The sequence below is a fragment of the Garra rufa genome, chromosome 6 (assembly GCF_049309525.1).
Source record: "Garra rufa chromosome 6, GarRuf1.0, whole genome shotgun sequence".
NCBI classification, from domain to species: domain Eukaryota; kingdom Metazoa; phylum Chordata; class Actinopteri; order Cypriniformes; family Cyprinidae; genus Garra; species Garra rufa.
Window position 1 is genome coordinate 41031332 of NC_133366.1, and position 22932 is coordinate 41054263.

The 22932-nt window shown below is 34.4% G+C and overlaps 1 protein-coding gene across 1 annotated transcript in view; it reads right to left on the reverse strand.

Annotated features, from left to right (window-relative positions):
* Window positions 1-1528: 1528 nt before the first annotated feature.
* Window positions 1529-22932, reverse strand: part of tusc3 (tumor suppressor candidate 3) — a 142253-nt gene continuing 120849 nt past the window's right edge. Inside the window, exons 7-10 of the mRNA XM_073842762.1 lie at window positions 21904-21969; window positions 19634-19706; window positions 3142-3232; window positions 1529-1667 (exon numbers count right to left, since the gene is read on the reverse strand). Of these exons, the coding sequence (XP_073698863.1) occupies window positions 1652-1667; window positions 3142-3232; window positions 19634-19706; window positions 21904-21969 (246 nt within the window). The 3' untranslated portion in view covers window positions 1529-1651. The remainder of the gene's footprint in view (window positions 1668-3141; window positions 3233-19633; window positions 19707-21903; window positions 21970-22932) is intronic.

The window sequence follows — 22932 nt, forward strand, 5'->3', positions numbered from 1 at the left end:
GGAAAGCTAAGCTGATAGCAAAAATCTGCAGAGAGATGACAGAAAACTGATTTTGACACTGTAAACTTGCATCACACCTCATTAAATCTTCTCGTCATCAGCGGAAACATCAGCTTAACCTGCATGTGTTGCTCTGTCCTACTTACCTTTGTCTTCTGTCTGTTCAACCACCTTCAAATCCATCCTTTGAAGTACATTGAGCCAACAAATAGAGAAAGACACTGAGGTAACGGGTAGCGCGAGTTGCTTAAAGGCATTAGAGAAGGGGAAGAAAAAGGAAAAGGGGGAGAAAAGTACAAATTGAATTGCCATCTCTTCTCTGCACAAATGAAGGATGGAGTGGTGGCCGCTAATGTCCTTCGACAGCTAAAGAGGAATTACTGCCAGCTTGAATTTTTCTCAATTGTAATGCTGCTGTTGATTCTGATTTGATGCCAAATACTCTCTTTTCATATTTGCTCGAAGCTACTAATTCAACTGAGCATCAACAACAGCACTGCTATCAACACTATAATGTCTAGCTGTGCAGCACTATGTGCTTACGTTTGTGTGGCACATGAAAAATGGATTTACTGTGGATTATAAATCATTAGAAAAACATACAAATAATAATTTCTCTTTTAAATCAATTTCCAAAAATATAAACCGCGCTCCATGTGCATTAGCAAACATTTTCAATGTTTTGATCGCTATGCTCGACTAATTTATTTTATTAATTGAGAGTTAAGTATAATATTAGTAAACATATTTCTGCTCTTAACACAAAAAGGCTTTTTAGGTGTCTAAATTATGCTGCGTTAGACGTCAAATGGTGAGATAAATTGTTTGAGCTTACAAGCTGCTAATTAAACGCTTTTTGACAACCAATAAAACAACAAAAACGAAGTTTTAATGAAGTAGATGCGCCAATAAATGTGTATTAGAAGCCTTCGGCAGGGTTGACATTATTGTCTATGATGACAGCTAATTTAGATTACATCCTTTAAGGAAATCTTTGCTTCCAAGAAAAATGTCATGGACGTTATCACCCAGTTCTCTTGTTTGAAGTTAAATAAATATGTTAGTTCTGATATTGGAACGAATTTAATTGGATCGGTGGTAGCCGAGTTGGTTTTAATAAAGAAGATTACAAACCCCTTTCACGACCTGCCCAAAATAAAAGGCAAAAATCTAATATTTGAATATTCCTTCACAGATTTCAAAAGAGAGCGAGAAGGAAAGAAAGCGAGTGATAAGGAAGAAAAAAAAAAACTGACTGAAGGGGACAAAAAGAGGACACAATCTGCTGAGGCGCGCACAATGGCCTCAAGAGAGGTATCATAAACGACAATAACAAATAACAGCCACACACACACATACGGATGAATGCACAAACACACTCACGTACGCTTCTCTCCTCACAAAACCTTCAGGATACAATCCTCAATTTGCAATTAAAAATGAAAACTGGTCATATAAGCAAGAAAACGATTCATTTGACTTCAATAGATGCGCACACGCTCGCAAACAGACCACGCAGTGCACAGCAGAGGGTAATAGTTCAGTTTATTTATCTTATGTCACACATGCAGTGCGTTACAATCAAACTGTAGTAGACTTCCTACATGAAACCTCAAAAGAACAGCTGCTTTTTTTCTTCCACGGCATGATCTTATTTAATCAGGAAGCTGAAAAAGAGATTGAGATTTGAGAAAGATTGAGAAGGAATTAAATGTTCGCTGACTGGAAATGACATCATCATCTAATCATTATGAGAAGGTCTCTATAGACTGAAAAGGTCATTCATTGGGGTCTTTACAATTACCAACAGCAATCACAGTCGCTGTACATTTAAATGCATTTTATTTGATTCATTAGCTAGAGTTCTGCCTAGGCTGATGTACTCAAATGCTATATCAAGTAAAAGGAATGTTCCAGTTAGAATACATTTCAGTGCTTTTAAAGGAATCTGTTATGTAAACAAAACATTCATGTTTGACTCTTTTTTTCATTTTGTGAAACTTTTCTTTTCTCCAAATACTGACTATATACCAACATAACCCCAAAAGTTAACAGTTTTTTTTTTTTTTTTTTTGCTTTGTTGTATTTTTTAGGATGGAAACGATCTACTGTTCCATATTACCACAGCAATAATACTAATACATTTTTGCCTGATGAAAATGTGTCGTTTGCAGAAATGCACTTTTATTTAATGTCTATGGGATTTGCGACAGTTTAAATATGTGAATGTGCATCTTGTAGTTTGTTACAAAAGTTATTCTAACAATGCAGTTGAGGTCAAACGTTTACACCCCCCTTTCAGAATCTGCAAAATGTTAATTATTTTACCAAAATAAGAGGGATGATACAAAATGCATGTTATGGTTTATTTATATTTGCGTGATAGTTGTTCAAGAGTCCCTCATTTGTCCTGACCAGTTAAACTGCCTGCTGTTCTTCAGAAAAATCCTTCAGGTCTCAATTCTTTGGTTTTTCAGCATTTTTGTGCATTTGAACCCTTTCCAACAATGACTGTATGATTTTGAGATCCATCTTTTCACACTGAGGACAACTGAGGGGCTCATATGCAACTATTACAGAAGGTTCAAACACTCACTGATGCTTCAGAAAACTTCTGAACTGGGTCATTTTTTGAAATTCAACTAATATGATCTCTTGTGGACTATATGTAAACATATTTTTTTATGAAATATCTTATTTGGGTCAGTACTAAATAAACAATATCATGCATTTTGTACGATCCCTCTTATTTTGTTAAAATAGTTCACATTTTGCAGATTCTAAAAGGGGGATGTAAACTTTTGACCTCAACTGTAATAAGTAATATTATTGTTTGAATTGTAAAGTTGGCCGAATTGCCATTTAGCAGTTCCAAACTGATAAAATTGTAGTTTATTACTGATGTGATTAATCTTGAAGTATGCTCCATGTAAACAGTACTTTACAAATATGTACTATAACCCATAGTGTGTATATCAAGTGGATCATATTTTTTTTATCATATAATTCAGTGATCAAATTTTGTCTGGTAAACTTTCAAAGGTAAGTGTGTTACTGTACACTCATAAAAAAGTAATTAACAGTTACTGTGCAGTTACGGAGCGATACATAAGTTACAGAGTATTAGATCTTAAATCTTACCTGTAAGGATAACCATGATATTTTGACCTGAAGATGGACAGAAGGAAGCTAAAGAAGAACACCACTAAACCAAGTCCAACGAGACAGATAACTGTAAAAGGAGAAAAACAAAAGCACAATGGGTGTCACTTTCTTAATTAGCTAAAAAATGCTTACGTTGATGAAACTTAATTAGTATGCTGCAATGGTATTCTATAATGGGATTAAACTGTTGGTGAAAATCGCTTTTCATGAACTTTGATCTAAGAGCTAATCCCAAACAGCCATCCTAAATTAAGCCATTACTAATGAATGAAACAACAATCGCTACTTAAATGCTTATAAAACATGCTGAGTCAGCTGCTTTGTCCCTTAGCTGAGATAGTGCCCAAAATTTGATAACCTGCTGAATCACATTATAAGGTGATTTTAAAGATTAGTCAATGAAACCATAAACATTGTGCTATTGGGGAGAAAAAAAAAAAAAAAAAAAACGCTGATACCAAGGGAAATAGAATAAATCATCTGTAATACTGCAGCTTGACATATCCTTTGCCCAGTGCTCTCAGATAATTTGTTGGGTTTAGCATGCATATGTAAAATCACATCTATTTATGCAGTGCTATGACAAATGCAACCTTTATTGCATCCAAGGAAATCCCATCTTTAGCTGCCTTTAGATTCTATAGATTCTTTACCATTTGTTTGTGAAATGTAACCTACATTTAACTTAAAATATATAGCCGTTAGTGCCATTCTTTAAACTTTATTTTCTAGATCAATGAAAACTCAACAAATCTATTTTAAATTTTCAAACGTCAAAGCTAGCATTTGACAAGCTGTTCATAAGAAGAAGATACTACAGGACATTTTTACAAGATTTCAGATAGTGACAAAAAAAAAAAAACACATTGCAAATAGAAAACTTATCGATCCTTTACTCTCAAGGCCCTGAAATACCCTGAAAAGTTCTTGGCAAACTTCTTTTTCATTCCTTAGTTATTGGCTAAACAGAAGTTCTAAATATGTGAGCGTGCTTTTAAAGAACCATCTTAATACAAAATTATTGTTTGTATTAAGCTCTTAAGGTGGCTAAATAGTTCTTGCTGTTATAATGTACATAGGTTGGACAAAATAATATAACACCCATTTCCATTCGTGTTGCGCTTATTTTTGAAATACATATTCACTATTATCTAAGGGTTTTCCCTTAATAAACACCTACTTTGCTGCTTATTAATGGATATTAGTAAGGTAGTTGTTAAGTTTAGGTATGGGATAGAATTAGGGATCTAGAATATTTTCATGTAGAATAAGGCATCGAAGGAGACCTATTATGTCTCTTTTTATAGTCTCAGATGTCTCCAGAATGTGTCTGTGACATTTCAGCTCAAAGTACCCCACAGATCATTTATTATTTCATTTTGAAAATGCCTATTTTGAATGGAAGCAGAAACACGCTGTTTTCTAGTACGCTCTTAAAAAAGGTTCTTCACAACGATGCCATAGAACAACTATTTTTGGTTCCACAAAGAACCATTCATTCAAAGGTTCTTTAAAGAAACATCTCTTTCTTATCTTTTTATAATCTGAAGAACCTTCTTTCGCCAGAAAGAACCTTTTGTAAAACAGAAAAGTACTTCAGATGTTAAAGGTTTTTTTATGAAACCATTTAAACAAAAAAGGATCTTCTATGGCATTGTGAAGCCACCTTTATTTTTAAGAGTCTATCGCTCTTACTCTGCTAAAAACATCTTTTTGATTATCATGTCTATTGTGCTGAAATCGTGCGTTTTAAACCATATTAGTTGAAACTTCTGATAAAGGGTTTTCTGAGCACACACAGCATGTAAGTACCAAACTAAGTTCTGTCAAAATAAAATGTAAAATACACACAGGTTATGTTAAAAAACACACACAAGTTACAGAAACAGTCAGTTATATCTGTGAAGGTAAACTACTGGGAAAGAATCTGCATGTTTATATTAGATCTGTGTGGCAGCAGCGTAATATAGCAAGCAATAAATCCACTTAGTACAAGCTGTAGCTGAAATGTGACCTGTCAGATGGTCTTATGATGATAAAATCCTGGACAGTTTAAGCACCAAGATGAACTTCAACATCTGTCCTGGACAGACAAATCACCTGACTTACATATTATAAAAACCAACATGGACAGTTTTGAAGAAAAGAATAATTTGCAGATTCCCTCCTCCAACATTTCTAATGCAACTGGCAGATGTTCTGCTGGACAGCATACAACTGGAGACTATTCAGAAGTTGTATAAATCTATTTTATTTTTCTCCATATAGTAGACTTTAATGGGAGCCAATGGGTTGAAGGTCCAAACTGTAGTTCCATTGCAGCTTCAAAGGCTTCTACACAATCCCAGCATAGGAATAAGACTCTTATCTAGTGAAATGATCTGTCATTTTCTAACAAAATAAAAATGTAAATACTTTTAAACCATAAATGCTTATCTTGCACCATAGTTTGACTTCACGTATTACGCAGTCATAGGGCTGGGCGATATGGCCTAAAAATAAAATCCCCGATTTTTTCACAAAAAATCCGATTTACGATTTAAATCGATTTTTCCCCCCTACTACTTTTAGCATGTAAAGAAACCCCAGCTTTTCCACAATATATATGGGCACCATATATTTTGCAGTATACATTGCAACTGCATCAGTGCACCAGACCCCATTCTTATCATACCAGACACAGTAAATGTTTGTAAGACAAATAAATATGAGACGGGAGGAAAATATATATTTCCATGCTTTTCTCTTGCACTTATATCGTATACAAAAATATACAATTTTGAACACAGAAATATTAAATGATTTAAATAACTGAAACGATTTGCCAGCAGGTGGTGGTAAAACTGATTTAATTACTGAATCATATTCATTTGATTCGTTTGAACGGATGGTTCATTCAAGAATAATGCAAGTGACTCTTAATGAACGGGAAATTGAATCATTTCACTAGATTCGTTTAAAAACGCACGTTCATTCATAAACGACACACTGCTGTGTTTGAGTGGAGATGCGCAGCGGCTCAGTTGTGACTTGTTTCAGACTACTTTTGACGACGAAACAGAGCAAAATCAGGCAATAGTGTTATAGTCAGACAATGTAAGTCACTTAATAATAACTTTTTGTTTATTTAACTGTTATAATAAATCAATATCTCGTTTACAAACTCCCTTAAAAATGATTAAAAGCTGTCACTCATCTTAGTTCGCAATATCACAAAGCTCTATTATAATAAACGAAGCTACTGCCCATTCAGTCTCTTATTTACACTCTCTACACTTGAGATACATTAGTCAACGTGCAAAACACAGAAACCTTTGAAGCTCCACTCAGCGCAAATACAAATATGCTGGTCGCACTCGAGCTTTGATATGCAAATAATTCGCTACTGTCTTCAATCATCTCTCTACTCTGTTTATGTGATAAGTGAAATTGTATGTAATATAACAGGCTAACTTGCTAGCAAGCAGCTAATCATGTCCACTTAGTGATGGCGTTATTTTACCAGAACGCGTTATTTGTTTTCCGTTCTGAATACAGCGGTTAGTTAGGCGCGCCATCATGTGGTCGGACAATATTGCCTCTTAATTATTCTGCCATTGGTGCAATTACAATGTATATAATATTTTTATTTAAAAATCGCGATACCTCGATTTAATAAAAAATTAAATCGTCTTAAAACGTAAATTCGAATTAATCGAAAAAATCGAAAGAATCGCCCAGCCCTACGCAGTCACTTTGGAAAGGTCACTATCGATGTAGGCGAAAGTACCAAACTAAGTGTTTACAAAGTAAACATGCAAAGAAAGTCAAATGCCCTTGGAAGATGTCAAATATTGGAAGATTTTGAAGTTGGATGAGATAATGAGAGTTTTCCGCCCTACCCTACCCTATTCTAGCTAGTGCAAGATAAGCATTAGTGGTTAAAAAGTATATAATTTTATTTTTTATATAATCTGTCTGAAAATGACAGATTGTTTCACTAGATAAGACCCTTATTCCTTGGGATTGTGTAGAGCCTTTTGAAGCTACGATTTGGACATTCAACCCATTGATTCCTATTAAAGTCCACTATAAGAAAAATCATGGAATGCTTTTCTCAAAAAGCAGTATTTCTTTTTGACTGAAAAAAGAAAGACATAAACATCTTGGATTACATGGGGGTGAGTAAACTGGAAATTTTCATTCTGGAAGTGAATTAATTCTTTAAAGGCGAATAGTGGTAAAAAAAACCTTAACGGGATAGTTCACTCAAAAATGAAAATTTGATGTTTATCTGCTTACCCCCAGGGCATCTAAGATGTAGGTGACTTTGTTTCTTCAGTAGAACACAAACAAAGATTTTTAACTCAAACCGTTGCAGTCTGTCAGTCATATAATGCTAAATGACTAAATGTAAATGAAAATTTAATGGCAGTCAATGGGACCCACGGCTTTGAGAGAATGTCCAACTGTCCTATGTCCAATGTGCTCGGGCATAGTAAACACATGCGCGGAAGTGATCTGTCGCGCATATACATCACTCATTGTTTACACAGAGAGATTGTGGGTACGATGGCTATTCAAAATGGTAATTACTCATGCTTATCCTGATTGTTGCAACCAATTAAAAAACTAATAGATTACGTTTGCTTGCGTGAACTCACCCAGGACTGTTGACTTTTTCACCGACTCCCAACTTTTGAGCCTGATTGACTGAAGTTATGGTTGCTTGCTCTTCGTCATGCAGCGGCTGTTGTGAACATGCTTAGGACAGTTGGACATTGCAGTAGATCAGAGGTAAAATTTTTTAAATATAAATATGGTTCAGTTTCTTGCACAGGCAGATTGTTTCATGTGTTAAGACCTTAACGTATCGTCACAAGCCACAGGGTTTAATTTGGTTTTGTCTGTGTATGTTTTTTTGACTCTCAAAGCCATGGAGCCCATTGACTGCCATTATATGACTGACAGACTGCAACAGTTTGAGTTAAAAAAATCTTCGTTTGTGTTCTACTGAAGAAACAAAGTCACTTACATTTTGGATGCCCTGGGAGTAAGCAGATAAACCTCACATTCTCATTTTTGGGTGAACTATCCCTTACTATTCCAAGGTGTTTACATTATTTTGTCCAACCCTTGTTCTGGGTACAGAGAGGAAAGTCTTGAGTTCTTTAATATGGTTTCCAAAAGGCTTTGTGTGTGTGTGTGTATGTGAGAGAGAGAGTCAGTGTGTAAGTAGTAAACATATTAAAGAGCGAGGCAGTGGCAGCTGCTGTTTAGCTGAATGAGAAGCTAATCAGAGCTTAATCAAAGTGTGTTAACCTCCTCAAAAGAGGGGCACCTCCAATTACACCACACCGCCAGCACTGTTCCTCTCCAGATTAGTCATCCAGAAACACCCTCTTATCCTGGGATCACACCCTCAGAATACACACACGCTGAGCTTTTAATTTAAAGTTTCAGTATCTACTGAACTTCCCCGAAGACTTGTTTTCAAGGCTTCATGCGACAACGTTTACTCCGAGACCTTGATGTTCTTGAGCCTATTATCATTTGCCTGACACGTTACACAAGCCTTCCCAGAAGACAAGTGATAGTAGCCACAAAAGGACTTTGCGTTATACAAAAAAATTACAAACATGACTAACTGATGTGACATTTAAATGCTGCTAAACATTTACTTTCAGGGTCGTCTGTGTCGAGGGGTAACTAATGTGATGTTGCCGAATAACGGCGCACTGGTGCAATCACATTTGGCTGACCTTCCTACAACTGGATGGAGCAGCTTGCCGTAAATGTTTCTGCGGGGGGAAGTGGTGTTTGAAACTAAAGCGTCGCTACTCTGACAATCTTCATTTGGCATCTTCCTATTTTAAATGCTTCGAGTCAGTGTGTTTCCATGACGACCGCTGGGTTTGATCAACCACTCACTGTGCAAGTATTCTTATTCTGCATAGTAGCAATTAACATTTTAAGTCACCAGAGGTTTATTTTGCAGCCTGTGCAAATGTACTTACTGTTTTAGATGGAAGTAAAAATGCAAAAATGATCCTAAATTACATTAAAGGAACAGTTCACCCAAAAAAAGATTGTCCATCCAAAATATCTGTTGGATAAGACTTGTATGGCTGAATATAATGTACAGTGAGATAAAAAATATTTGATCCCCTGCTGATTTTGTACGTTTGCCCACTGACAAATAAATTATTTAATGGTAGGCTTATTTTATCAGTGAGATACAGACCAACAACAAAAAAATCCAGAAAAATGCATTTCCAAAAAAGTAATAAATTGATTTGCATTTAAATGAGTGAAATAAGTATTTGATCCCCTATCAATCAGTAAGATTTCTGGCTCCCAGGTGTCTTTTATACAGGTAAAAAATTGAGATTAGGAGCACTCTCTTAAAGGGAGTGCTCCTAATCTCAGCTTGTTATCTGTATAAAAGACACATGTCCACAGAAGCAATCAATCAGATTCCAAACTCTCCACCATGGCGAAGACCGAAGAGCTGTCCAAGGATGTCAGGGACAAGACTGCAGACCTACACAAGGCTGGAATGGGCTACAAGACCATTGCCAAGCAGCTTGGTGAGAAAGTGACAACAGCTGGTGCACTTATTCGCAAATAGAAGAAACACAAAATAACTGTCAGTCTCCCTCAGTCTGGGGCTCCATGCAAGATCTCACCTCGTGGAGTTTCAGTGATCATGAGAACGATGAGGAATCAGCCCAGAACTACATGGGAGGATCCTGTCAATGATCTCAAGGCAGCTGGGACCATAGTCACAAAGAAAACAATTGGTAACACACTACGCCATGAAGGACTGAAATCCTGCAGTGCCTGCAAGGGTCCCCCTGCTCAAGAAAGCACATGTACAGGCCTGTCTGAAGTTTGCCAATGAACATCTGAATGATTCAGAGGAGAACTGGGTTGTGGTCAGATGAGACCAAAATCGAACTCTTTGGCATCAATTCAACTCAGGCATCAACTCAACTGTGTTTGGAGAAGGAGGAATGCTTCCTATGACCCCAAGAACACCATTCCCACCATCAAACATGGAAAGGGAAACGTTATGCTTTGGGGGTGATTTTTTGCTAAATGGACAGGACAACTGCATGGCATCAAAAGGACGACGGACGAGGCCATGTACCATTAAATCTTGGGTGAGAACCTAATTCTCTCAACAAGGGCATTGAAAATGGGTCATGGTTGGGTATTCCAGCATGACAATGGCCCAAAACACACGGCTAAGGCAACAAAGGAGTGGCTCAAGAAGAAGCACATTAAGATCCTGAAGTGGCCTAGCCAGTCTCCAGACCGTAATCCCACAGAAAATCTGTGGAGGGAGCTGAAGGTTCGAGTTGCCAAACATCAACGTCAAAATTTTAATGACTTGGAGAGGATCTGCAAAGAGTGGGACAAAATCCTTTCTGAGATGTGTGCAAACCTGGTGGCCAACTACAAGAAACGTCTGACCTCTGTGATTGCCAACACAGGTTTTGCCACCAAGTCATGTTTTGCGAAGTGGTCAAATACTTATTTTACTCATTAAAATGCAAATCAATTTATAACTTTTTGAAAAATGTGTTTTTCTGGCTTTTTTTTTTTGCTGTTATTCCATTTTTCACTGTTCAAATAAACCTACTATTAAAATTATAGACTGACCGTTTCTTTGTCAGTGGGGAAACGTACAAAATCAGCAAATAACTTTTTCTGTTACTGTAATTGAGGTCTCTTACTGAAATCTGTAGTAGAAAACCCATGAAAGATTTACTTTATTTAAAAAAACAAACAAACAAACAAACAAATAAACAACATTATTTTATACATAATTTGGACTCGATGACGTGAAATGTTTGCACTCTGTGAGCTATTGCATCAAAATAATGGCACCCCCCCATAGCCCAAAATATGTATAAAATGATGTGGATTTTTTGAACAATGTAAATTATTCATAGGTTTTCTACTACATATTGCAGTAAGAGACATCATTTACGTTATATTAAGCCATGCAAGACTTTATACCCAAGGTTTTCTTTAACACATACCAAACACCTAGACCACCTATCTGCTGCAAATCCAGTGTACTGACCTCCTGTTGTGAATAGTTTCAAAGCACATCCGTTTACCTTGTTTTTATCCTTTTAATACATATCTGCTTCCTGGACTAATCATTCATAACTTTTGTGTTGCAAAACATTGAGTCACTCTTCACTAGCTTTTGCACTAGTTTTTACTAGTGCGTGCTTTATTTTCATCCTAATGGCACAGCATACAATAGTTTGCCTTTGGCTATGCATTAAATATAATTTTTATGATGATGAGCCTAATAAGATCCTCCATCTGTTTTCTTTACAAATGCATTTAATGCTGTATAATGGGCTATTCCCGCTAAACTATCTGTCCCAAATGTATTAATATGCTTTATAAATGCATTCTTAGCATGTTAAAGAATATTCCGAGATAAATTCTAGCAACAGCATCTGTAGCATGAAAGAAAATAATTTTAATGCACTTAACAGTCCATGAAGCAACCACTGTTTACTGATTATTGGGGTCTGCTGACTGAACCAACCACGGTGTGAGTTTTGAGTGGGGCTATCTGTTTATCTGACCAATGATAGATGGGAGAGCTGCATTATTTCTGCATTTACATACTTAACTTTATATTAGTTTAATATTAGTTTAATTATAGGAGCCCTTTCAATGATTACTGAGTATTTTGTGTACTGAGCAAAACAAAAACACACTCAATTCAGTTGTTGGAGGGCAGTGGATACGATTTTTCTGCATATAGGTCGACTTCTGTAACCCTGTCGGAAAAAGTCAATATCTATTATAGTCTCACGCAGTGTTGCATTACTCAAGCATTTTACATTGCATTGTTATGACTGGTGCAAACAAACAGCAAGTTTTTTTTTTTCCTGTTTTCCTGACCTGCATACAAACTCACTGCTTTGATGTGATCCATCAACGCAACATGCTGGTATGTCTATCTCCGGTCACATCAGCAAATGCTTTTGTAAAAGCATAAACAGTAAGATTAAATTAACATCTACTGTACATAGGAAAATAATAGTAGTATAATAATAGTTTCTGGATGATGTCTGACACAGGGTCTGTTCTGGAAGTGACCATTGATGCTGAGATGTTGAGGCTATGCATCTCACAGAATGTTCGCTAACCAAGAACCAATTAGATTCAAGCTTGAGTAGACTTCTGCAATGGCAAATTGGGAGATTCTGTATCCTACTGTATTTTCAATGAAAATGCATTGGTATAAATATTGATTATCGGCACTTTTAGAATTGCAAAAATTGTGCTTTTAAGGCAATCCCCTGTGGCAAACATTTAGTGAACACACCGTGTGTTCATATTTTCACATGCAAATTAGCATTGCAGCAAAACCATTTAAATATATACTTCTGTTCAAATGTTTGGGTAATTTCTTTAATGAATTAATTCTTATTCTTATTATTATTACTACAGAAACTAATAAGTTTATTCATCTAGGATGCATTAAATTGATTAAAAGTGCTAGTAAAGAGATTTATAACATTACAAATAATTTCTATTTCTATTACAAATTTTCTCTCTCTCTCTCTCTAGTCTGTATAGTCATAGCAGTTAATTAACACCTGTATAATTAAAATTGTATAGGCATAAAAATAGGCATTTTAGTGTAGAAATCTTCATTAACTATAAAGCTTTTAGTACATTAATACACGTTTTCAATGAAGCAACTTAACTTTCCTTCATTACTAGTTCTAAAGTGACGTTTTCAAATTAGTAACGGAGGCTTGAGCTCAGCTGTTCAACTGTCAAGTTTAGTTTTGAATCTGTGGTGGAAGACAGTAGTAGTTCTACACAAAAGAGGGTTTTTAAAGACACTCCGCTGTTATGCATTCACACACTTGTGCCGTCAAACTGTTGTCTAAATGCAATATCACACTCATAGACGTGAGATATGGCTGTATATTGGCACGCTGTGATTACCTACAGCCATATATATATATATTAGGGCCGGGACTCGATTAAAAAATTTAATCTAATTAATTAGAGGCTTTGTAATTAATTAATCGAAATTAATCGCATTTTAATCGCATATAAATATTTGACCTGAGAACAGTGAGAATTAAGATTTTTACATGGATTTTTAGTATACCATTGAATAATGACTGAATACATAAGCTTAAGCAACAAAATATTGTTTATTTTTGTTCAACCAAGTCCAACAGACCAATGCAATATTGCCATTAAGTGTAGCAAGAGGCACGTTCTTTAACAAGTCTTTCATGCCGAGAACTCTGCTCTTGTGTTTGCTTAATTATGCATTTAAACGTTAATGACCAAACCTATCATTATAAATGTTGCTGCACATGGAATATAACGCGGATAACATTTAAAAAATATTTTTTATCAGGTTACACACTGATTATTTATCACGTAAACCCCTTTCTCTACCTGTCCGTTGTTCGCGTATATCCTCCATGTTTGTAGTTTTTTAACACTTTTTATGCGTGTTTGTAGTTCTAATCGAATCCTCGTTCACGGCGCAGTATTGCGGGCAATATTAGCTGTTAAGAGTGTGCATTGATCGTTAAGAAGTAGACCATCCGGGAATCTTTGGAATAATTTTTTAAACATACTACGATTTGGGACATACAATACTATTTAGGACGGACGCAGCTTGTCTAAACGCTAGTTGGTGCTCCAGTATAATCGGTCCGCGGAATCTCATCCAGTAAGAAACGTTCCGCAGTGCAAAACTAAGTGCAATTAAAATGCGTTAAAAAATTTTAACGCGTTATTTTTGTGTAATTAATTAATCTAAATTAACGCGTTAAAGTCCCGGCCCTAATATATATATATATATATACACACACACACACACACACACACACACACACACACACACTTGAATGTGTGGCTGACATAATATTAATGCATAAAAACGTCACATTAAATACAAAGTACCCGAGACAAATTACAGAAGCACAGATTAATTAACAGATTAATTCAGACACCATATCCTTATGAGTAAGTTCATTTTTGTGACATACGCTCAAAAGCACAAGCATATATATGCATGCATATGCATGACACACACGCACATATCTCATCAGTCAGAACTTATTACTCTAACCCCATCACATAAATTAGTCAGTGTGCCCGTCTCATGTACCTCCAGTGGCTGACAGAGGGTCACCCAGCAGCGCCTACAGAGCAAATATCTGCCTCAGCTGCAAGGTCTTTCTTCCTCCTTTCACCTCAAGGGAAGTGCTTCAAGATGGGCACGCAACCCTCCTCTCTCTACGTATAATCTATTCATCCTTCAGTCTCTTTCTCTGTAAAACGACCTCTCGCCCCACCAAACGTTTCTAAGACTGACTGATGAGATTATAATAATGTAGATTCATATATTCATAATGGTCAATTAACAGTGACAGGTGTAGGAAAAGCCCAGTGCTGGGGAGACGAGGTGCCACCCTCGGTTTAATTATCCGCTGTGCTAACATGACCTCTGACCTCCGGGCCACGGCCCTGGCGTGGCGGATGATGGCCGTGGCAAATTTGGGTGGCGTAGGGGAAAATGTGAGACACAACCTCTGGAGAGAGGAAGTCAAGAAGGTGTGTGAGCCCACTAATGTGAGCTTTATGAAGGATATAAATCATTTTAAAACATCCACCTGTCTAGATCAAGTCTAATCTTATATAAAAACATCTCACTGTGAAATCCTAGATTTGCATTTCCTGGAAGAAATACCACAGCTTACTGTAGGATTTAGGCTTTGTGTAAATGAAATGCCACATCAGATCTGCTTTAGACATCGCTAATGCATGAGAATCACAATGCGACACCATCTTCGCAGTATAAAGACAGCTATGGATTAGGGCTGTGAATTTTGGGGTTGACAATCAAACTGATTCATGATTCACTGGGTTTTGACACAAATCCAACACTGTTTTTGCATATACTGTACAGAATGATCTGATTCACAACTATTCTATTCAGTATATACAATCCAAATATCCCCTATAGCTGTTTGCAAAAAGGTTCAAATGTGTAATATGTATAGCCTATGTTTTATATTTTGCACAATACTGTAACAAACTGCAGTTAGTTAGCTTTTTTAAAATTTGATTATGAAAGTTGTGCTCTTTCAAAAAAAGCATACCACATAGTATTTAAAAACTAAATAGCACATGTAATCTAAAAAATGAGTTAAAATGATAAAAGAAACACTGAAGGAATAACACTAAGAGCTGTAGCTCTAAAACGAAAGCAAACTAAAATAAAATAAAATAAAATCAATACTGGAGTAAGTTTTACAAGAAAATATTCTACTTTTATTTTACATTTTAAATGTAATGCTACTCGCTGTATCATTGAAATTATTTAATGTAATTTAATAAATAATCACTGTGATTATTTAAATAATTTAATGTTACTTGCTGTGAAATTTATTAGCAATCCTACATTTTTTTTACTGTACAAACTTATTGTACAAATAAAATAATTAAGATTGGGGCTATGAATATTTGGCTTACCATTCAAATCAATTAACAATTCAATGGTTTTAAAATAAAATCTTTATTTATAAAATATTCATATTCAGAATGATCTGATACACAACTAACAACTAAACTAAACTAAACTAAAAAGATGAGGGCTGTTAATATTTGGGTTACCAATCAAATCAATAAACAATTTACTGGTTTTAGTATGATTCTCAAGGATTTTTTAAATTTGTTTTTATTTATTTTATTTGCATATTCAGAATGATCAATCGAAATATCCATATTTCAAGATAGATTCATAGATAGTGGAAAATAAAAGTTAAATAAAAGTTTTACAAGAAAGTATTTATTTATATATATTTTTAATTTAATGTTACTCACTGTATCATTGTAATTATTTAATTCAATTTAATAAATAATCACTGTAATTATTTAAATAATTTAATGTTACTCGCTGTGAAATTTATTAGCAATCCTACAATTTTTAATTGCACAAACTTACTGTGCAAATAAAATAATTAAGATTAGGGCTGTGAATATATGGGTTACCAATCAAATAAATTAAAAATTCAATGGTTTAAAAAAAAAATAAAAAAAAATAAAAATAAAATAAAGATTCAGAATAACAAGTAACATCAATCCATATGTATAAGTAACTCAATCCAAATATCCATTTCCATATTTCAAGATTGATAAGTAATCTCAGATTTTGTATTCTCCTGGGTGCACAAAATTATCATATAAAAATATGAACGTATCGGTATCGGTATAGGCCACAAGAAGGACTTAATTATCGGCTATCGGTATCGGTAAAAAATTTTCATATCGTGCATCCCTAATTATCTATAATTAAACTGAATTAAATTAAATTAAATTAAATTTAATTTAATTTTTAAAAAGTTGTAATATGATTGAAAAACTTTTTTTTTTTTTTGCATATTCAGAATTATTTGAAATGCAACTATTTGGTTCAGTATAAGTAACTCAATCCAAATATCCATATTTCAAGATGGATTAGTGGGTAATTAAAAAAAAAATAAAAAAAAATATTACTGGAATATTCTACTTAAAAATTTAAATTTTTTACTCACTGTATCATTGAAGTTAGCTGTGAAATTTATTAGCAATCTTACATCATTTTTTACAGTACAAACTTACAGTAAATGTATATGGTGGCAAGTTAAAACCCTTGCAAATAGTACTGTTTCATTGTTTTCATAAGAAGAATACACACCAAGATATAATTATATTTAGTATTTGCATAAGTTCAATTAGGTGATTCTGTTCAACAAACAGAATCATTCTAAATCAACATTACATCTATTTCCACCCCAATTTAAACAGGTTTGTGTATTTTGAATGGCATTTAACAGAAGTTAATAGCACAAGTAGGGTTATAAAAACATGTGCACCACATTTAAATGCAGCTACGTATTCACGACCGCTGAAGCTCCTGCCTTACACACGATCACCCACACAAACACAAATTGCAATTACCACAATTATACACTTATGCTGACACACACACATACAGTAATTATAAGCATTTGTCTCCCAGCTTACTGCATAAAGAGCCTGCGCCTTTTTCTGAGCGGTCTAAAATCAGAAACAAAAAGCGCTCCCCTTGTTTGTCAAGGAGGTGAGTTTGAAACCAAGCCAAAAATAACTCATCATTTACATAACTCAGCATTTACATATTACCCATAATTCATTCCATTAGCATATCAAAGCTGGGGATGACTCTTTGGAGGTGGGACGGAGGCCATCACATTAAGTGGTCTCCACAGCTAATGCACTGATAATACATGGAAAGCTATTCGTCTATCAGAGACTGGAAGCGATGCTTGTCTTTATGGGAACCCCTGAGAAGCACTTCGAAAAGGGGAATGAGAACGAGTTTGATGTGAGAAGCTCAGAGGAAACAAAAAAAAAGAGACAGTCATGTAACGCAAACTTGTAAGTGGGACAGAGACTCAAGCTGGAGGTGATACCAGGCCAGACACACACACTGTATGCAAGACACATACTCACGCTCAGTTATCAGCAGCCAAACACACACTTGAAAACAACACAATAAAACACACAATATCAATATGCAAAGGGAAAAGTACGCTGCTTTTGATGCTTTTATGCCTCTAAAGAATACTGAAACCATGACTATGAAAAGCATACATCTAATTGAAGCTTTTTCAACATATTCAGAATGCTCTTTTTGACAGTCATAGAAATAAACTAGATTTTTTTGTACTGTGTGAGTGGTGCTTGCCCTTGGAAGACTCAAAGCCCAGATGCTAAGGTTGTGGGTGGCTATCAGGCCATTTACTGAGTGTTTATTTAACTGTGTACTTTTAGCCCTCTGCACTTTAAGAAAACAAACTCTTGAAAACAGTGTTCACACTTTCACTATTTCGTTTAATTTGATGTCTAACAGTGGATGTATAATTTCCTTAAAGACATTTTTACCAAACTGCCCACTGTTCTTCAGTAAAAGCCTTCAGTTCCCACAAAATCTTTAGTATTCTGTGTATTTGAATTATTTCTAACAATGACTGTATGACTTTGAGATCATCTTTTCACACTGAGGACAACTGAGGGACTCATATACAACTATTACAGAAGATTCAAATGCTCACTGATGCTCCAGAAGAAAAAAAATGATGCATTAAGAGCTTTTGAACAAAATGGAGATGTGTACATTTTTTCTTATTTTGCCTAAATGTCATTTTTTAAATTAGTACTGCCTTTCAGAGGCTATAGAAGATAGTGACATTTTTCCCAGAAGACAAAATAAGTTGATTAAAGTTTTTACCACCTGGCTCATAGTGACAGACTAATAAAAAACTCAATCACTCAATGAATCACTCATAAAATAAAATAAATAAATAAATAAATAAATAAATAAAAACCAGCTGAGGATCATTCAGGTAAAAACACAGGTAAAAATCAAGGGGGTGTAAACTATGTATGTAAACATATTTTATGTGAAATATCTTATTCAGGTCAGTTTGATCCCACTTAGTTTGGTAAAATAATTAACATTTTGCAGATTCTGAAAGGAGGATGTAAACTTTTGACCTCAACTGTAAATGATAAAAATAAAAATAAAAAGGCAGTTTAAATGAGCTTCATACTTTTTTTCATAATATTATTTGTGGAAACTTTGACATTCTTTGATGAATAGAAAGTTCAAAAGAACTGAATTTATTTGAAATAGACTTGTTTTGTAATAATATAAATGCCTTTACTGTCTGCTTTGAGCTATTTAATGTATCCTTGCTGAACAAGAGGTTTTTATTATTTAACATTTATTAAATAATTTTTAACTGCTAGTGTAAAGGTGCTTGAAGTTGAATAAACATTCATTACATCTGGGACAAGTACAAGTAGATTAAAGTACTATCTAAAGTAGTCTAAAATCTTAGATATGGCTATGGTCCCTCCTTTAAAGGGAGTTCCGGGTATTAAAATACTTACATGGCCTAATATAACATAAATTATGTCTCTTGCTGAAATATGTTGTAGAAAACCCATTAAATATTTATGTTATTTAAAAAAAAATCCATGTTTTATACACATTTTGGACTATGGCCTCAATATCTGGTGACGTTTAGACTCCTTGTGGGGAAAATCGATGGTACGGCATTTGGTTTAAGCTCTTTCGGTTGCTGTGGTCATTGTATTAGTATTATATATTTTGTATTCTTGCAACAGTAGCACAAGTAGCTCACCGAGTCCAACTATTTCACATCATCGAAGTTATGATGCTCACCCATCCAAAATCCGTGTAAAACGTTGTGGATTTTTAAAATAAATGTAAATCTTCCATAGATTTTCTACTTCATATTTCAGTAACAGACATCATTTAAATTATAATAAGCCATACAAGTTTTAATACCAAGGATTTTAGTAAAAGCCCTAACATAAGTAAAAATATACGAGAAATAACTACAATTAAGAAACTTACTCCTTCGTTTGCCCACGTCTCCCTTTGAGGTGGCGGCTTCATTCAGAAGGACCATTCCCATGGTGATGGCCGCATCTGAGATGGAAGTCAAGGAAAGGACTGGTAGTATGGATGTGGTTGGTTTGCAGAATAAACACCTTGGACCTGATTCAATGCTTACAGAGTACCTGTAAAATTACTGACCGGGCTGGCAAAACATAGCTCTAGCACACCTGGAAATTTCAATTGCTGTGAACACAATGGAAACAAGACATTCTTCAACTCTGAGCACACTTCACTCAGCTGGGAGGTCTCCTCTAGCCTGGGGGGGGAAAGCTAGGTGTCGACGAGAGGAAGACAGACAAACGCGAGGTGTTCTGCCAGCAGCCAGGAGCTCCCCTCTCCTCCAGCAGCCAAGCCAGACGGTAGCAGAGGGTCTCTGTCTGTCTGCTCACTCTGTACCCATCAGGCACAGTCAACAAACCCACGTAATTACAGGGGAAGTTCACACAGAGAACCACACTCTGGAGGACATACCCAACACGGCCAGGTGAGCGAGTGTGCGTACAGAGCGTTTGACAGTTTCTAAGGATAAACATAGAAATGTGTAAGAACTTTTCAAACGGGAGCACCTTGATGGATTCTGACAACCATCGTTGAGTAGACATGGCAAAAAAAAAAAAAAAAAAAAAAAAATCTGATATCTGATTATTGACCACATTCAAAAGTTTGGTGACAGTAAAAATTTGTAATGTTTTTGCAACAAGTCTCTTAGGCTCACTAAGGCTGCATTTATTACAAAAATAAATAAACAGTAACATTATAATACATTATTACAATTTAAAATAACTGTTTTCTAATTTAATATATTTAAAATGTAATATATTTAATATATTCCAATGTTTTTATTATTATTTACTACCATTTTTTGTGAAAACACTGATGCCTTTTCATGATTTTTGATGAACAGAATGTTCACAAAAATTGAATTTGAAATTAAAATCTTTTGTAACATTATAAATGTCTTCACTGCTGTTTTTGATTAATTTAATGCAATTGTCTTTCAATAAATAAATAAATAAATAAATAAATATCTTGCTGTCCCCAAATTTTTGAACAGTAGTGTATACACAACTAGTCAAAAGTTTTTGAACAGAAAGATTTTTAATGTTCTTTAAATATTTTTTTCAGCTTACAAAGGCTGCATTTATTTAATCCAAAATACAGCAAAAGTAGTAATATTGCAAAATATTTTTAGTATTTAAAAGAACTGCTTTCTATTTAATATATTTTAAAATGTAATTTATTCCTGCGATCAAAGCTATTTTTTTTCAGCATTAATACTCCACACGATCCCCCAGAAATCATTCTTATATGCTGATTTGATGAATTATTATTATTATTATTATCAATATTTAAAACAGGTGAGTACATTTTTTTCAGAATCCTTTGATAAAGAGACAGATCCAAAGATCAGCATTTATCTGAAATAAAAAGCTTTTGTAACATTATACACTATACCATTCAGAAGCCAGTACAATCAGTATAATTTATATCAATTATAGAAATTAATACTTTTATTTAGAAAGGATGCTTTAAATTAATCAAAAGCCACGATAAAGACATTTATAGTGTTGCAAAATATTGCTTTTTTAGATAAATGCTGTTCCTCTGAACTCAAAGAAACCTAAAAAAAAATCTACTATTAATAATAATAATAATAAAAACATTTTTTGAGCAGCATATCAGAATACTAGAATTAGAGTAATGATGCTAAAAATGTAGTTTTGAATAAATTACATTTTAAAATATATTCAGATAATAAAAAAAAAACAGTTATTTTAAATAGTATAAATATTTCACAATTTTACTGTTTTTGAATTAAATAAATGCAGGCTTGGTGAGCAGGCTTTAAAGATAAACATGAAAAATCTAGTGTATAATTAATAATACTGTTTTGTTTTTGTTTGTGTTTAAATAATACTGATGATATTTAATTTTTGTTTTCATTTTTTCATTAACACCTGTCGACTACATTTTTATGCAACCATGTTAACAAGATTAAAATTAAAATCTTTTTCTGTGATTTTTACTGAGAAATTAAACATAAAAATAAACCTGGAAAAGGCTGTGGAAATGTTCAAACACTTACAGTGGCACAACCTACCTTTTAAAGCGTTTACAGAATGATGAACAGATCTGTATGAAGTTAGTGGTTTATTACGGTTCACTTCATTAACAGAACAAAGTGACAGATCCATTGTGCAAAGAGAAGTTTTATGTGAAAGGATATTCAACAGAAGAATAATGTGAGATTCAGCCACAAACTGTGCTTGACTGCTGCCGTGGATATAACTCTGAAAAAGACAGAAAAAACAAGATGACAAACAAGCAGACAATAGACCTTTCAAGCTCTGCTTTCACACAGCTGTATCACTTTATCACTACTATATTATGGCTATATGATAAGCAATGCTTTATTGTACTTATCAAACCGCAAACACACACCGGCACAGACTTTGTATAGAAAAGCAAATAAATAAATAAAATCACGATTCTTAGAAGGGAAAAGGTCAGAGAGGAAAGCCAAAAGACAAGGAAAAAAATCCATAAGGTCAAAGCAGATGCATAGAAAGATGAAGGCATAATCTGGAGTAAAATCAAAAGAAAACTTAAGAGTAAGTGACAGGAGCTTAACACATCAAGTCATAACGATCACTCTCTAAGATCTAGCACTAACAAGACCTTCATTCGTGCTATAGGAATGTGCAAGAACAGTGATACAGCTTCAATGAAAACCTGTTGGAAAAAGCCATTGAAAGCTTTCTAAAACTTCTAAAACTCTAGCTAGACAGATAAAATCTGCTGAAGAACTGCTTTAAATAAATTAAAACAATTGGGTGAACTAATTGTTTTTATAATCATCATCCTTGAATCATTTCAAACTTCACTGAATTCTGTGAAACACAAAAAGAGTAATTTTGCAGAATGTTAATGCTGCTCTTTTCCATTCAAATTAAATGATGTAACGGAGTATTATACAATAATACTATAAAAGAAACCATGTGAAGCACTGCAACTATTCTAACATAATGCAACAGGTTTGTTTGAAGGACAAACTGAAGTTAAAGTAAGTACATCCTTTTGTGTTAGATGGGAAGGAAAAATCACAGATTTTTATAATGTCCTGAGGGTGAAACATTCTTTTAATTGAAAAAATCAACCAGTGCAGCCTCAGAAATCAAAACTTTAGAAGCATAATGTATTCAATCATTCTACCTTGGTTACATATTTGAATAGAAGGTATAAAGCAGTGTTAT